Source organism: Eptesicus fuscus, chromosome 5, assembly GCF_027574615.1.
Source record: "Eptesicus fuscus isolate TK198812 chromosome 5, DD_ASM_mEF_20220401, whole genome shotgun sequence".
Lineage (NCBI taxonomy): Eukaryota > Metazoa > Chordata > Mammalia > Chiroptera > Vespertilionidae > Eptesicus > Eptesicus fuscus.
In genome coordinates, this window is record NC_072477.1 from 108880189 (window position 1) to 108898699 (window position 18511).

Genomic DNA, 18511 nt, shown 5'->3' on the forward strand with positions numbered 1-18511 from the left:
CCCTAAAACACCCTCACCAGAATCTGTTGCCCCTCCCATCTGTAGTCTTTTTAACTACTTTCTTTTAACCAAACTCCTTAAACAAATGACTGTGATGCAAGCACATCACACTACTGTCCGTTTACTTGTCTGTCTCTGGAACCAGACTGTAAGCTTCTTGTGGACTGAAGTCCAGTCTTTCTCAACTTCATATCTTGACTCATCTTTACACCAGTGACTGGCCCATGGTAGGCACTTAATAAATCTACTGTCCCATACATCTTTTCTTTCATCTCTAAATTAACAATGACCCTCTGGTCCTGTGGATCTCAACAGTTTGATTCATAAGTTCTGAAATGACAATGAAAGCCACAGGCTCTTTCCCAAGGAAAATGTGACTTTGTACAGACATACAAATACTTTCATGTATTTTTAGAAGGTTCACAGCCCCAGGGAACTCTTGCACTCAGTCAAATCCAGTGGTCTTTTCCTTTATTTTCATCATGATGCACCTTCCATGTGTAGTTTCATCCTACTTGGGGAATTTGCGTCATGCAGTTTATCCCCCCAAGAATGCTTGCTCTAAGTCAAATGCTTCAATGCCAACACTCATCTTTTCCTAGGAACCTGCCTTGATATACCTAACTTTACAGTAATTGTTCCTTGTTTTGTATCCCAGTATCTCTCATAAATTATACCTGTACTTGAACGTTAGTGGAGGAAAATTGAGCTTGAAATCTAATAGACTATTCCTGCTCTTAACTGGACACAATAGCTGTAAAATTCAAATCCTTTCCCTGTAATGAGAACAAATTCTTTCCTTAAATCAACCTGCTGACTCTCTGATGGCCCTCTTGTTCTTGCCTGGGTTTGACTCCTGGTCTTCAAGCTCTATCACTGAAGGGATCAGTGGCCTCCAATCTTGACTGCTCGTTTTTAAGAGGAAACTTCCTATCCTGTGCTCCCTGCATCTCTAATACCTATGTAGGACCTGGAATGGGGTGCTCAATAAACACTGGATGAGGAAATGATGTGCTCCAGCATTAGGAAGTGACATTCCACATAGCCTTTGGACTTTGCTTATTCCATCCATAAACCAGGAGAAGTCTTTGAATTATTTCCAGAGTTTCACTGGCAAATTCATTAAGTCTGTTTCGTTCCCTGGTCAGTAGCTTCCACAAATGTTTTGCAACTAAGTTACTCATAGATGAAGTAAAATCTTTGTTACTGGAAGTTTGTTCACTTGAAAAACTAGTGCAGTTAATAGTTAAAGAAAACTGGAGAAGGCCATGATGAAAAACTGGCTTGTGCTAAAAGAAGAAAACGTGTGGAAGAAAGCCTATGGGAAAAGCATCTATTATGGTTTGATTGCTTCTTACAATTTCAGGGCTATAGTTTACAATAAAAATATAAGACATACAAGCCATTTATAAAATAAATCAACCTGACTTTCATTTAAGTTGCAGAAAATCTTGAGAAATGTAATCGGAAGTAACAGTATCTAACACAAAAGACCAAAGATCCAAAGTAAAGCCTTAAAGAGATTCCTAAGAATGTAGTATGCATAAAGATCAGGACAATCCAAGTGATAACAAATATTAAATACCTACTTTACACACTGGGAAATATAAAGTTGAAAAAGACCCTGTCTTTGCCATAAAATAAATGAGATATGGTCCTTGCCATTATGGCTGATTTGTTTGGGTGTTGTCCTGTGTACTGAAAGGTTGCCAGCTCGATTCCCAGTCAGGGCACATGCCTGGGTTGCAGTCTTGATCCTCTCTAGGGATTGTTCAGGAGGCAGCCAACTAATGTTTCACTCTGGCATCAATGTCTCCTTCTCTCTCCCTTTCCCTTCCTCTCTCTCTAAAAATCAATTTAAAAAAATCTTACAAAAAAAAAAAAAGATATTCATAATCACAATTCAAGAAAGAAAGTAATACTGTATCTTAGAATTGTAAAGATATAATATCAGGATCAGAGGAAAGATTATAAAAGCCATTGAGTTAGATCTTAACCAGTAAAATTTGAGACTGTATCAGAATTACATTATCTTACACTATTAGCTTACTGTTTGATGTGAATTAATTTTATCTCTAACTAATTCATAAAATCCTTAAAGTTAAGGGACTGTTATCTTTTACACTCCTATGGTGTTCAAGGCTACACATAAGGTAGACCTTTAAATAGGTCTACCTACAAGTGGGGTGACAGACAGGTGGGAGACTTACCCTCAGGCTGTGTTTCTACTCGAAGAGGAGCTGAACTCTCTCCGGAGCCATGCTTATTATGGGCCATCACTCTAAAGATGTACACAGTCGCTGGCATTAGATTTTGAATGGTTACCTGCATTTCTCCTGGGTAACTGGTATTCTCAACTCGTTCCCTTTGGACAAAATGATTCGGAAAGAAAAAGCATTGATTAGGAATATTTCTAAAATGTGCAGTTTCATTTTCACTGCAATGACTATAGATAGCTACCATACCACATCAATATCTCATCAATTTAAGTCAAATTAACTCTCAAAAGAGGAAACTTTCGGGGATGGAACAGTGCATAGCAGAACAGGGAAACTTGCAAAGAGCAATATCATAAATGTTTGATAACTTATTGATGTTCTTGTTTAAATATTACTGATATAGCTTCTTTGCAGAGAAGACACAGACAAGGCCTTCTCAATGCCATTTCAAATAAGACAACTGGTCATCAATTTTGTAGGCTTCAGAAATTATTGAATTTTAAGGGGTGATTCTCAGGGAGACAAACAGAAGGTGATTATACATATGACCCAATTTCCACAGAAAATATCAAGGGATGTTATATGTATTTTTGATAACAGATTCTCAATAAAAGGAAAACTAGAGATATCACTTTTAAAATTGGGAAGAAAACATTAAAAATTTAATGAAACCTTCAAGTAACCTAATCTATAAAATGAGCTAATCATGACACTGGCTTTTTTTTTTTTTTTTATTGTCCAAAGTTTTACATATGTATCCTTTTTCCCCAATTGACTCCCCCGCCCAAAGCCATTCCCGCCCGGGCAAGCACCCACAGCCCCAATGTCTGTGTCCATTGGTTATGCTAATATGCATGCATACAAGTCCTTTGGTTGCTCTCCAACCCCCCACCTCCCCCGCCATTTGTCTCTGGATCAATTCTTGTTCATCAAATTATGTTGATCATTATTTCCCACATACGAGTGAGATAATGTGATATTTATCTTTTTCCGACTGGCTCATTTTGCTTAGCATAATGCTCCCCAGTTCCATACATGCTGTTGCAAATGGTAAAAGTTCCTTCTTTTTTTATAGCAGCATAGTATTCCATTGTGTACATGTACCACAGTTTTTTAATCCACTCATTTGCTGATGGGCACTTAGGCTGTTTCCAAATCTTAGCTATTGTAAATTGTGCTGCTATGAACATAGGGGTGCATATATCCTTTCTGATTGGTGTTACTGGTTTCTTGGGATTTAGTCCTAGAAGTGGGATCACTGGGTCAAATGGGAGTTCCATTTTTAACTTTTTGAGGAAACTCCATACTGTCTTCCACAGTGGCTGCACCAGGCTGCATTCCCACCAGCAGTGCACGAGGGTTCCTTTTTCTCCACATCCTCACCAGCACTTGTCATTTGTTGATGATAGCCATTCTGACAGGTGTGAGATGGTACCTCATTGTTGTTTTCATTTGCATCTCTCAATGATTAGTGACTTTGAGCATGTTATGTCTCTCGGTCTTCTGTATATCCTCTTTCAAAAAGTGTCTATTTAGATCGTTTTCCCCATTTTTTGATTGGATTGTTTATCTTCCTTTTGATAATTTTTATGAGTTATCTGTAAATTTTGGAGATTAAGCACTTATTGAAAATATCATTGGCAAATAGGTTCTCCCATGAGGTGGGCTTTCTTGTTGTTTTGTTGATCGTTTCTTTTGCTGTGCAGAAGCTTTTCATTTTTATGTAGTCCCATTTGTTTATTTTCTCCTTAGTCTCCATTGCCCTAGGAGCTGTGTCTGAAAAGATGTTGCTACAACATATTTCTGCTATTTGCTGCCTATAAAGTCTTGTAGGATTTTTATTGTTTCCCATCTTACATTTAAGTACTTTAGCCATTTTGAGTTTGTTTTTGTGTATGGTGTAAGTTGGTGATCTAGTTTCATTTTTTTGCATGTATCTGACCAAATTTCCGAGCACCATTTACTAAACAGACTGTCTTGACGCCATTGTATGCTCTTGCCTCCTTTGTCAAATATTAATTGAGCGTAATGTCCTGGGTAGATTTCTGGGCTCTCTGTTCTGTTCCATTGGTCTGTATGTCTGTTCTTGTGCCACTACAAGTCAGTTTTTAGAAATGTGGCTTGGTAATATAGCTTGCTATCTGGTATTGTGATCCCTCTGACTTTGTTCTTTCTCAGGATTGCTGAGGCTATTCTGGGTCTTTTTTTTTTATTCCTGATGAAGTTTTGGAGAGTTTGTTCTAGATCTTTGAAATATGCCACTGGTATCTTAACGGGGAGTGCATTGAATCTGTAGATTGCTTTGGGTAGTATGGACATTTAAATGATGTTGATTCTACCAATCCATGCACATAGTGTGTTCTTCCATTTGTTTATGTCTTCCTCTATCTATTTTTTCAGTGTCCTGTAGTTTTCCAAGGACAGGTCTTTTATGTCCTTAGTTTATTCCTAGGTATCTTAGTTTTTTTTGTTTTTTGTTTTTGATTTTTCTATAATGGTGAATGAGATTTTTTTGTTTGTTTGTTTCTCTTTCTGTGAGTTCATTATTGGTGTATAAAAACGGCCATAGATTTCTGGGTGTTAATTTTGTATCCTCCTACATTGCCAAATTAATTTATTATGTCTAGTAGTTTTTTTATGAAGTTTGGGGTTTTCTATGTCTAGTATCATGTCATCTGTGAAAAAGGAGTGTTTTACTTCTTTTCCAATTTGGATGCCATTTATTTCTTCTTCTTGTCCTATAGCTATGGTTAGCATTTCCAATACTATATCAAACAGGAGTGGTGAAAGTGGGCATCCCTGTTTTGTTCCTGTTCTTAGGGGAAATGGGTTTAGTTTTTGCCCATTGGGTATGATATTGGCTGTAGGTTTGCATATAAGACTTCTATTATGTTGAGGTATGATCCCTCTATTCCCACTTTGCTAAGAGTTTTTATCAAGAAAGGGTGTTGGATTTTGTCAAATACATTTTCTACATCGATTGATATGATTATGTGATTTTTGTCTCTGTTTATGTGATGTATCACATTTATTGATTTGCGGATATTGTACCATCCTTGCATCCCCAGAATAAATCCAACTTGGTCATGATGTATGATCTTTCTAATGTAATGCTGAATCTGATTTGCTAGAATTTTGTTGAGGATTTTAACATCTAAGTTCATCAAGGATAATGGCCTGTAGTTCTCTTTCTTTGTAGTGTCTTTATCTGGTTTTGGAATTAGGTTAATGCTGGCTTCATAGAAAGAGCTTGGAAGGGTTCCTTCCTCTTGAATTTTTTGGAATAGTCTGATGAGGATAGGTTTTAGTTCTTCTTTGAATGCTTGGTAGAACTCCCTTGTAAAGCTGTCTGGCCCGGGCCTTTGTTTGCTGAAAGATTTTTGATCGCTGTTTCAATTTCTTCAGTAGTGATCAGCCAATTCAGGTTTTTTGATTATTCCTGATGGAGTTTGGCAGCTTGTATTTTTCTAAGAATATGTCCATTTCATCTTGGTTGTCCATTTTGTTGGAGGAGAGTTGTTCATAGTATTTTTTTTAATAATCATTTGTATTTATTAGGGATCAGTTGTTACTTCACCTCTTTCATTTCTGATTTTGTTTATTTGGGTCCTCTCTCTTTGCTTCTTGGTGAGCCTGGCTAGAGGTTCATCAATCTTGTTTATCCTTTCAAAGAACCAGCTCTTGGTTTTGTTGATCTTTTGTATTTTTTTTTTTGTCTCTATATTGTTTATCTCTGCTGATCTTTATTTCCTTCCTTGTTGCTCTCTTTCTAGCTCTTTGAGTTGTAGGGTTAGATAATTTATTACCAATTTTTCTTGTTTTTTTTTAAGGTAGGCTTGTAGAGCTATGAACTTCCCTCTCAAGACTGCTTTCACTGTGTCCAATAGATTTTGGATTGTTGTGTTTTCATTGTCATTTGTTACCATGATGCTTTTTATTTGTTCTTTGATCTCTTTGGTAACCCAATCATTGTTTAATAGCATGCTATTTAGCCTCTGTGTGTTTGATTTTTTTTATTTTTATTGTAGTTGATTTCTAGTTTATGCCATTGTGATCTGAGAAGATGCTTGATGTGATTTCTATCTTCTTGAATTTGAAGAGACTTTGCCTGGGTCCCAATATGTGGTCTATCTTTGAATATGACCCATGTGCACTTTAAAAGAATGTATATTCTGTGGCATCAGCGTTAAATGTTCTGAAGACGTCAATTAATTCCATCTGATCTAGTGAGTCATTTAGGATTGATGTTTCTTTGCTTATTTTTTGTTTACAAGATTTATCCAGTGGTGTTAGTGGGGTATTAAAGTCCCCTACTATGACTGTATTGCTGTCAATCTCTCCCTTGATAACCTCCAGAAGTTGTGTGCTTTTTTTTAATGTATCTGTGTGGTCCTGTATTGGGTGCAAATATGTTTAACAGAGTTTTATCTTCTTTTTGAATTGCTCCCTTTAACATTATCAAGTGGCCTTCCTTATCTCTTGCTATGGCTTTCACTCTGAGGTCTAATCCTACCTAATAATAGACAAATATGCAAACTGACCATACCTCTGACACACCCACTAGCCACACCCACATGCCACGCCCACCATCCAATCAGAGCGAGTATGCAAATTAACCCAAACCAAGATGGCTACAGCCACAGAGAGCAAGGTTTCCTAAGTAACAGAGGAAGCTAAGCTTTCCGCCTGACCTTGCCAGGCCTAAGCCTCCACTCAAGCTACAAAGTTTCAATTATAGAAGGTAAACAAATTCAAACAAATGGCGGCAGAATGAAGCTTGAGAGGGCAGGCCAGGGTTGCCACCGGCAACAGGGGAAGCAAAGCTTTCCACACACCCTGGCCGGGCCCACCCGCTTAAGGCAACAAAGTTTCAATTATAACCCCAACACAAATGGCTACTGGCCTCGGAGGGAGCCCCAGGCTTGGCTCCGCTCCAGGCTACAAAGTTTCAATTGTAGAAGGAAAATAAATTCCAGATACCAGGGCCTCCACTTGTGTTTCCAGGGGGCATGGCCGGCCTGCAAACCACCACAGGCCCCTTGCTCAGGCCGCCCCACGCCCCAAGGGAACCCCCACCTGATCAGGGACACCCTTCAGGGCAAACCAGCCGGCCCCCAGCCCTGTACCAGGCCTCTATCCTATCTAATAAAAGAGTAATATGCAGATTGATCATCACTGCAACACACAATATAACTGCCTCCATGTGGTAAAGATCCTGCCCCCATGTGGACACAAGATGGCCACCACAAGATGGCCAGCAGGAGAGGGCAGTTGGGAGGCACCCGGCCTGCAAGGGAGGGCAGTTGAGAATGACTAGGCCTGCAAGGGAGGGCAGTTGGAGGTGATCAACCCTGCAGGAGAGGGCAGTTAGGGGTGACCAGGCCGGCAGAGGAGGGAAGTTTGGGGCAAACAGGCTGGCAGCAGAGTGGTTAGGGGGTGATCAGGCTGGCAGGCAGAAGCGGTTAGGGGCAATCAGGAAGGCAGGCAGGCAAGCAGTTGGGAGCCAGCAGTCCTGAATTGTGAAAGGGATGTCTGACTGCCCGTTTAGGCCCGATCCCGGTCGGGCCTAAACGGGCAGTCGGACATCCCTCAAGGGGTCCCATATTGGAGAGGGTACAGGCTGGGCTGAGAGACAACCCCCCTCCGTGCACGAATTTTCGTGCACCGGGCCTCTAGTTTATCAGATAAAAGTAATGCTATCCCAAGCTTTTGTTTTTTTTTTCATTTCCATTTGCCTAAAAAACCTTTTTCGATCCCTTCACCATCAGTCTGTGTGAGTCCTTTGTTCTGAAGTGGGTTTCCTGTAGACAGGAGATATATGGGTCATGTTTTCTTATCTACTCAGCTACCCTGTGTCTTCTGATTGGGGCATTTAATCCATTTACACCATCCAGAACTGAAATATCATTGCTGACATGTACACATAAGGAACTGTTTGACATTGAAATTGGGACTCAAAAGAACTGTTGGCCCAGAAAGAAACCCACTACAGACTGATTCATTTGCCTCTCAGCATAACCATTATTGCTTGTCTCATTTTTGGTTCTTTTTTTTTTTTTTTTTTTTAAATATATTTTATTGATTTTTCACAGAGAGGAAGGGAGAGGGATAGAGAGCTAGAAACATCGATGAGAGAGAGACATCGACCAGCTGCCTCCTGCACACCCCCCACCGGGGGATGTGCCCGCAACCAATGTACATGCCCTTGACCGGAATCGAACCTGGGACCTTCCAGTCTGCAGACCGACGCTCTATCCACTGAGCCAAACCGGTTTCGGCTCATTTTTGGTTCTTATAAGTTTATTCCTAGTAGCACATGATCTCACTCATCCAGGGGAAATGATGAACAACATAGACTGATGAACAAGAATAGACCCGGAGACAAGGAAGCATAGATCAGACTGTCGGACCTCAGAGGGAAGGTAGCGGAGGGTGGGGATAAGGGAGCGATAAACCAAAGGACTTGTGTGCATGCATATGAGCCTAACCAGTGGTCACGGACAACAGAGGCGTGGGGGCATGCGTGGGGAGGGGTTTGGGATGGGCATGGGGGGATGAGGACAAATATGTGATACCTTAATCAATAAAGAAATTAAAATAATAAAGTTATTATTGGTAGGTACTTGTTTGTCACCATTTTCATTCCTTATGCCTGTGTTCCTTCTTCCCTTCCTATTTCTTCTTTTTATAGCAGACCCTTTAGCATTTCTTGCATTGCTGGTTTGGTGGTAATAATCTCCCTTAGTCCTTTTTTGTGTGTGAAGCTCCTGATTTCACCCTCAACTTTAATTGATAGCCTTGCTGGGTACAGTATTCTTGGATTCAGACCCTTGCTTTGCATGACTTTGTATATTTCATTCCATTCCCTTCTGACCTGATGTGTTTCTGTTCAGAAATCAATCGATAGTCTGATGAGAGATCCCTTGTAGGTAACATTCTGTCTCTCTCTGGCAGCCTTTAAGATTCTTACTTTGTCATTGGTGTTTGTGCATTTAATTATAATGTGCCTTGGTGTCAGTCTTTTGGGGTTTATCTTGTTTGGGACTCTGTGAGCTTCTTGGACTTGTGTGCGTTTTTTCTTCCCAATATCAGGGAAGTTTTCTGTCATTATTTCTTCAAAACAGGTTTTCTATTCCTTGCTCAGTTTCCTGTCCTTCTGTCACCTCTATTATGCAGATGTTGTTTCGTGTTGTCCCAAAGTTCCCTTAAGCTCTCCTCCTGTTTTTTAAGGTTGTTTTTTTTTTTCCTAGATGCTGCTCTGCTTGGGTGTTTTACATTGTCTTCTAGCTCACTGATGTGGTCCTCTGCTTCTTCTAGTCTACTGTTGATGCTTTCTATTGAGTTCTTTATTGCATCCATGTAATTTTTCATTTCTTCTTGGTTCTTCTTCATTTCCTCTTGGTTCTTACGCATACTGTTGAATTTGTCTTCCATCCTTTTCAGAGTCCTTATGACCATTGCTCTAAGTTCTTTCTCTGACATATTGCTTGCCTCCGTTTCATTTATTTCCTTTTCCGGAGATTCCTCATTTGCTTTCGTATGTGGGCTTTTTCTTTGTCTTCCCATGACTGCTCCTCTCCGGCTGTCTGGTTATGTAGCTCTCTCTCTCCTGCGTTGACTTTCTCTAGGTGATATCTGATCTTTCCACCCATGGACTGCCTTATCAGCTGTGTTTAATTTGCCAATTCTGGGTGGTTGTTGTTCGATTCAGCTCTTCCTTCTATCTGCACTGCTTTGTCTCCCCCTGGACAGACTTTTTAGGCGCCAGCAGTCGGAGAGGCTGTAGTCCTGGTGTTCGTGGGTTTGCAGCTGAGGCAGCTGCTCCCTGGGTGTTGTGGTTGTAGGATCCCGGGAGGTATCCGAGGTCTCCCGGGTTGAAAGTAAGGCTGGGCTTCCGATCAGTCACTCTCCTCTTCAAGATGGCGCGGTCTCTGCGGCAAAGCTGGCCGCTCCGGGAGAGATTTCAGCAGCAGTAGAGGATGCCCAGCCAGAGAGCCTGGTCTGCCAGTCCCCAACAGTCCCATGGAATATAGCTGCCCCTCACTCACAAATACAGACACTCCCCGCACGTCCATACACTCTCTTTTCGCTCTCTCACTCACAGACTATCTTGCAGCCTACTGTCCCATCGGCAGCCACTTTGGATCCCCTCTACACTGGCCTTTATAATTTAGTTTTTAAAAAAGAATACTCTTTTTGACTTTTTTTTTTTTCTCAAAATGATTTGAAATGTTTGACAAATCTTACCACAAATGAATGTACAAATGAATCCAGCAGGCTGGTGTAATGAGCTGAAAATATAAATGTAAATTTCTAGTTTCTTTAAAAGAGGTAGTGTCTGGGCTCAATGTTGGCAGTCTTTGTGTCCATCCGAGGGTCTATAATTATGTTCAGTGTACTATATTTACTATAAAATAAAAAAAGCCAGATCAAATTACAAAGAGTTCTCAACAAATAATTTTGAAGAAATGTACTTGTTTTAGACAAAAAACTAGCCTTTAACATTTGCCAATCTTGTGGAGAATGATCTGTATCTATCTTGACAGAATAATAAAAAGGCCCAAAACTACTCTGTGGAAAAAATTATTTGAAATTACCTAGTACCGTATTTTCCGGCGTATAAGACTTTTTAACCCAGGAAAATCTTATACACCCAGTCGTCTTATACGCCGGAAAATACGGTATATTGAATTATAATTCTTACTTTAAAATATTGATGTTTCCTTGAAATTACTGATTCAAATTTGTTTAGTTGTACATCAGCATATCTCAATTTGTCTGACTGTATAGGAACATTTGCATTTTAAGGATTTAAGTGTTTTTTAATGTTTTTTTATAGTTCTTTAACCTTTTGCACTCAGATGTCGAGTGTGACTCAACATGGTTAGCATTAGAATAAGGGAATCGAGAAAAAAGCAAGCGAGTGCAAAGGGTTAAGCTACCTGCTCATTTATAGATGTTGCTTTTCTATACTAAGGTACATTGAAAAAGAGTACTATGATAACAAAATGTAGTGCTCAGAGGTATTTGAGGTACTTAAAGGTATTATTTTCTCTTCACCTAAACCTCTAATTCACAAGATTTAGAAAGAGGATGGTAATTGATTTCCTGTATCTGATGTTTCTGACACTTGGTTTGGTCACAAATGATTGCTGTCTAAAAGGAAGATGTATTTTACATCTCACTAAACCAGTGATTTTCAACCTTTTTCATCTCATGGCACACATAAACTAATTATTAAAATTCTGTGGCACACCAAAAAAAATATTTTTTGCCAATCTGACAAAAAAGTAGGTATAATTTTGATTCATTCACACTAGATGGCTACTGTGTTGGCTGCTGTCATTTTTTAATTTGACAATCTAAGGAAAAAGAGGTCAGTGCCCCTGACTAAGTAGTCAAGTATTGCATGTTTTAAAAATTTGTGTGGCACATCAGTTGAGAATTGCTGTACTAAATTAAAAGTTCCAAGCGAAAGCACAGATTAGTCTGTTTTGCTCACTCTGCACTTAAAAGTTTGAACAAGTTCCCTCTGAGAAAGATTGAAGTGCAATTTAACTTTAAATGGAAGTGAAAGGTTGCAATCAGCAGAATGCTCATACACAGAAGCAGCATCACAAAGGTGTGCTGAATGAATGGAAATTTGCCTTCTGATATGCAAAAACTGTATAATAATGATATTATGTATATCTTTGTTCAATGTGAAAGGGAAAAAATGGGAGAAATGAGTGAAGGGAACTATAAAACAAGAAAAAGTTTCAAAAGAAGAACTATAATAAAACAAAGTCAGTAATAGTTACATCTCTAAGATGAAAACCCAGCACCTGAAAAGGCTTCTAACACTAGATGGGTCGGAGGTTCCAGAATCAAATGTCTGTCAAGAAAAACACTTCAGGACAAGATCCAGGGTGAGTCATAAATGTGTGATATTACAGTGGGACTTAGATTAGAATGTGTTAGCTAAGAGTCAAACAGAAAGAACAAGGGACACCTGGTATTAAGATGGTACTGGGCTAGAACTTAGGCGTTCCAGCTCTAGTTCTGGCAACACCACTAGCTTGCTAGGGGGACCACAGGCAAGTCACTAATTCTTTTTTGGCCTCAGTTTACTCAGGTATTAAATGAAAAAAAGGAGATCAGGGTGGCAAACTTTTTCTGAAAGGGCGAAATATTTCTTAAATATATATAGGCCAAGAGGCAAAATGGAAAATATTATGTAGTTACATAACCTATTACAATGAAACTATTTGAAAAGGTAAAAAACTATTTTTAGTTCCTGGGACATGAAAATAACAAGTCTAATTTGGCCCAGGGTCCACAGTTTGCCCATTCCTGGACTAGACTAACAGATACGTAAGGCTTTGAAGTGAAAGAATGCCAAAATGCTGTTCATTTGTAGAATAATGTACTCTGTATTCTCCATTTAGTAGCTAATTTCAGAAAAGTACTGTTTATGTTAAAGGCACTGGGGGGAGGGAGGGGAACATTTCATAGCTGAAAAGGCACAACAAGGATTCTTTAAAACTCAGGAACCCAAGAGAATTTAGCTAATGACCAAGGCACATAGTGCCACCTGGTGGTAGATTTTTCCAAAGCAGGAAGTAGGTTTGTAAGTTTGTGAAGTTATTCTCATTTCTTTTGATGAGAAAATTGAAGCTTATAAAGATTAAATAAATTTTCTTCATAAAACAAGTAACCAGGACCTAGTCTTTTTACTTAATTGTTTTTTCTACTCCTTCATTGCTTGTACTCAGATATCATAAACCTAAAGTAATGAAGAGACAAAACATATTAGTCTCCAAGAATCGTCCTTTGAAATATTTTGCAGATTTATTCTGTCCACTCTAAATCACCTGCAAGCCACGCCAAGATTAACATAAATAGTACTGATCTGTTTCCATGACTCCATTTCTTCTCCCCTCTAGTCTTGTTTGGTACTATTAAAGTACTGATAATAAAAGCTGCTTAATAAAATCACAGTGCACACTTTCTCAGGAGTCTAAAATGGCCCCTTTCTTTACTTATGATGTCCAAATTCTTACTGGTATTCCAATATTCTGCTCCAAACTTCTACTTTATTATATTATCTAACTAATTCCTACCAAAAACTCTGGGCCAGTTAAGACTAGCTTTCTTAGTCTCCTATCCCTCAAACACCACACACAACAATTAAATTTGATCCTCCTTGCATCTTCTCTTCTTTTATACTATGCTAGAGGCCCGATGAATGAAATTCATGCAAGAGTAGGCCTTCCTTCCCCCGGCTGCCGGCACCAGCTTCTCTCTGGCACCCAGGACCCGGGCTTTACTCACAACCCCAGCTTCATCCGGTCTAATTAGCATATTACACTTTTATTATTATAGATCCCCTGCCAATTGAATTCTTATATTTTTTCTCAATTCCAAGTTCTCTTATTAGCCATCCCTGCTTATTTCAATCCATGATACATTTTAAATTTTAAATGTGATGGGTTTTCATTAAAAACAAAAGTATAGATAGTTAAAAAATGTTTAAAGTCCCAGTTTTTCTTGATCCTCAAAACCTGTCCTACCCTGAGACCTAACTCTGGCATATACTGGCCTGTATCTTACTAGATCTCTCCAAGCCAGGCTCTCTCAACCTCATGCAGGAGAAATCTTTGTTGTAGGGAGCTATCCTGCACACTGTAGGATGTTTATGAGGATCTCTGGCTTCCACTCACTAGATGCCAGTAAGCATCTCCTCCCAACTCAGTTATGATAACCAGACATTGCTAAGTGTTTCCTGGGATTCAGGGGGCAAAATTATCCCTGGTTAAAATCACAGCTATAGGCATTTACATACACATTAAAATATATAGATATAAGTCACTTAAAAAATTCCTGCATCATACTTCATATGGATATACATATCCTAATTATGTGCCCATTCTTCTATCAATAGACATTACACTGTTTCCTTTTTTTCATTCTTAGAAACAATGCTATAGTAAACATTTTATGATTGCCCTATGCATATGTCTATCTGTGTATCTACAGGATGACACCTAGAAATGTAATTGTTGGATTGAAGGTGATGTGCATTAAGAAGATACAAAATTCTGCCAAATCACCTCTCCAAAGGCTACTCCAATTTATACTGTCACCCAGAGCCTAGACCAAATTTCTTCCCCGCATTTAATTTGCTGAACACTAGATATTATCAACTTAAAATTTTTGCCAGCCTTATAGGTAGAAAATGATAACTCATTATTTTGTGTTTCCAAGATTGGTGGTAACAGTGAAAACTTTTTAACTTTAATGAGCTTTCCACTTTGTGAATCATCATCTACTTGTACCATTTGTCTCTTGGGATACTTATCTTTTACTTACGATTGTCAGAGTTCTTTACATAGACTGACCATCAACACAATATATTATAAATTTTTAATTATTAATTTTTTTAAAAAAATTATAAATTTTTCCCACCCTAAAACTTGATAGTTTGACTTTGTTTATGATGTTTTATTATATGGAATTTTACGCTGTTACACATTATATATATATTATTTATTTATTTAAAATATATTTTATTGATTTTTTACAGAGAGGAAGGGAGAGGGATAGAGAGTTAGAAACATTGCTGTGAGAGAAACATCCATCAGCTGCCTCCTGCACACCCCCTACTGGAGATGTGCCCGCAACCAAGGTACATGCTCTTGACCAGAATCAAACCTGGGACCTTTTAGTCTGCAGGCAAACGCTCTATCCATTGAGCCAATCCGGTTAGGGCATACAGTATAATGATAAATATAAATTCTACATTTTCTCTGATACATTTATAAGTTTTAAAAATATCTCTTGACCCATCTGTAATTTGTTGTTATACATGATAAAAGACAGAGGTAGAACTTTTATTCTTTCCACCAAATAGAGTTAATTATTTCAACATAATTTCTTGAATAATTATTATTTCTCCACTGAAATTAATTTATTCTCTTAACAAATATTTATTTAGTGCTACTATATGCCAGGCTCTGTTTTAGGTGCCAGTCACACTTTATTGAACAAGTCAGACACAATAAGTACATTAATAAAAAAAGAAAATTTCAGTGTTACATGTTTCAAAACAAAAGCAAAGTAAAACAGGTTGATGTGATAGCGGTGGTGTTCTGGAGTAAATGTTTAACAGTCAGCTCTGGTTTGCAGCACTTGTCACTGTAAATACTCCTGCCATGTCCAATCTCAAGCTACCAATCCATGTCATCAGGTTTGCAAAGTTTCCTGAAAAATGTAATAATCGGCTTGGGGACAAGGTGGCTCCAGTAGAGCATAGTGGAAGAGTGACTGAGAGGCTAAGCTGGGTGGGTTCACGGAAGCATGAGCAGGTGTCATCTGAGGGTGACAGACAAGAGCCAGACAGGTCCTGCAGTGTAAACAAGCTTGCTGTTCTAAGGAGCTAATGCTTACTTCCTCCTATGAAATTTGCAATGAGATTTGAAAGCCGATTGGAGACTTTTTAACGTACATGGTATTTGGTAGTAAGGTCTTGCCTTTTTGTGTCAAGGACTATGTTTCCTTATCTTTGTAATTCCCAAAACATCCAGTGCAGTGTTCAGATAAACACTACCCTATGAACGGCTCCATCTATCTGGCTAAATTATGTCCCTCGTACTGCCCAAGAGTATTAAATCACTTGATTAAGGTTCCTATACTTGCTGAATTTGCCTGTCTGGTATTAAAGACAATATGTATCAAATGTCAGCACCCTAGTAGCAATACAAGCTTTATTTAATATGTTAAGGCCCTAACCAAAACAAACATTTTAGTTTTCATATTCTGAGGCGAAGTAACAGCGCAATGGAGGAATCTACTCAGCAATGTTAGGAACACGTATTTAGCATATGGCATGGTTCCTCCTCCCAAATTTAATAATCAGACTGGAAAAACAACACTAATGCACATAAAATAACAGAAGAGTAACTTAGGGCAGCACAAGATCATGTGTTATCATAATTAAGTGCCAGTAGGAGTGGTACAAACATATGTAAGATAAATGCTTTGTGTGCTGACAAGGGTAGAGGAAGCTTTATGAGGGATCATGGGGCTTAACCTGGGCCTAGAAGGATGAACTGAAGTTAGCTCTAGCTAAGAAGGAGGGAAGAAGGGGATGTGTGAATGAAGAGACTAGATTGGGGGGGAAAGCTACACAGTGATAAGAACTCGACTAGTGCCATTAGAAAACGAGTTCAACTGGGGAGGAAAGGAAAATAAACATGGACAGCTGGACTACAGCTAGACTGTGGAGTGAAGTAGCCTGGGGATTCTGGATAATCTATAAGCAATGGAGGGGCATTGTGAGGTCCTGAAAGGGGTGGAGATGGAGAGCAATTCAATGAAAATGCTGTTTTTTGGAAAATTAATCACTAATTACTCTTGTGTCATCAAGTAGACCCCCTGAAATTCAGTAGCCCACTTACACGTAACGATGCAGACAAATATTCCTTCAGATTACTTTAATAAGTTAAGTCTACCTTAATTTCTAAAATCTGAAAGTTCTAAATAAGCCATATCTTATTAGGCTGCATTGACTGAATCTTAAGAACAAAGGGTAGCCCTGGTTACATTTTAATACTTCAACCTCTATAGCTCTATTTACCCTTTCCACAAGTCATCCAGAAAGGCAGGAAAAAATACCAGTGTGCCACGTCAGCATGGCCAAGGGTGAACCTGAGGAGGGGCGGTGAAGGATTGGAGAAAAAACAGACAAGAGAATACAGCTGGGGCTTGGTGGATCTCCCATGCCTGGATAAGGACACAAAAGACCCAGCCTGCAAGTGGATGCTTTATTTTATAGCCTCATTAAAACAAGGTAGATTAACATGTATAGAAATGTTCTTGTTTTGGTAACACTTGCTGCACCTCCCACAGCTCATGAGCTACTTAGGAAGGAATTAGGGAGGGCTACAAGGTCAGGCTTAATTATGCTAGGAGAGCTCTGCCCTCCAGGCTGGGACTTGTTTGTGGCCCTGCCACAGGTCAGGCCAAGGATTGACCCTAGAGCCGCTCCCTACATACTAGGACTTCAGTCTGTTTGGGGATTTATTTAAAATGACCCAAAATTAGGAAAGATGCATCTCAGTGATCATATTTTCTGGACTGAAAATTGGTACAGATCCTGTACAACAAAGAGCCAGGGTGAGCATGACTGGGCTGAGGGGACCAAGATGTAGCCAACAGGCTTCAAACATATGGGCACTTACCTAGTAATCCCCTCCTTGGTATAGAAGACAGAGTAGGTAAGATTGTCTCCATGAGGATCTGATGCAGGTGTCCGCCATGTCAATTTGATGAAGCGGGTAGAGACCAGAGAGGCCACGACATCCCGAGGTGCTGAAGGCAGTGGTCCCGATGTAGCTGGTGCTAGATGGTCAGTAGTGGCACTGGTCAGTGAAGTGGGAGGCAATGTTGGGATGGCAACATCTTGTCATGTGCAAACATTGGGGAATATGAAGGGCAAACCACGATGGTTTTAAAAAAGAGAACAGAAAAAACAAAAAACAAAAAAGAAATAAACAAAACCACGATGGAAAATAAAACAAAATGAATAAACATAAAAAAGGCCATTAAACTGAAGGCTGACATGCAGGCCAGGGGGAATTACTGAAAACTAATGGGCGCTATTTAAGACACATCACTGTTGAGCAGGCAGATGTTCTGGTCACTATAATGGTTGTGGGCAAGGGGCAGGGAGGGTGAAAGTTGAGAATAAACATCTCAAAGAAGGACACAGCAGTGCTCAAGTAATTTTCTTTAACCTGAAAGCAGCAGGCAGCATCTGTCAAACTTAGCATGTAAAAGCCTCATTATTTTCTACTTTATCAGAATGTGGGCTAATGTGTGCAGTATGCATTAGTCTAGTTACACTCAACATAGGCCCCATGCTACTGTGACCTCACTACAGAGTTGTGTGTGTCTTCAGCTCTGCAGGGATCCAAGAGTCACAATTTCAACTTTATTCTAATATTAAACTTGGCATACACAGGGAAGTTTGATAACTTTCATCACTTTGCTAAAATTATAGTTCATTTGCTATCTTATTGATTCATTTAACTACGACAGTATAAAATCATGAACCAAAATTTCCAAAGCCACAAAAATACAATATGTAGGTAGCTTATCTCTTTCTTACAGTTCTCATTGCAGTGTATATTACAAGGGATGTCCTAGATGGAGCAGTGGAAAGTCAAAGTTCTGCCAGTCAAAAGCTCTGTTTGTATACCTGTAGTCGTGGGTAACTTTATTACCTCCTGAGGCAGTTCCGTAGACACTTC

At 39.2% G+C, this 18511-nt stretch overlaps 1 protein-coding gene across 7 annotated transcripts in view; it reads right to left on the bottom strand.

Moving 5' to 3' along the window:
- The window catches only part of NEO1 (neogenin 1), a 360999-nt gene that overhangs the window by 82507 nt on the left and 259981 nt on the right, over nucleotides 1-18511 (bottom strand). For 4 of the 7 annotated variants that reach the window (XM_054716716.1, XM_054716719.1, XM_054716717.1 and 1 more), the window contains 2 exons: nucleotides 17441-17660; nucleotides 2211-2365 (listed from right to left, as the gene is read on the bottom strand). In XM_054716716.1, the coding sequence (XP_054572691.1) occupies nucleotides 2211-2365; nucleotides 17441-17660 (375 nt within the window). The remainder of the gene's footprint in view (nucleotides 1-2210; nucleotides 2366-17440; nucleotides 17661-18511) is intronic. The other 3 variants (XM_054716720.1, XM_054716721.1, XM_054716718.1) reach the window with 1 other exon arrangement.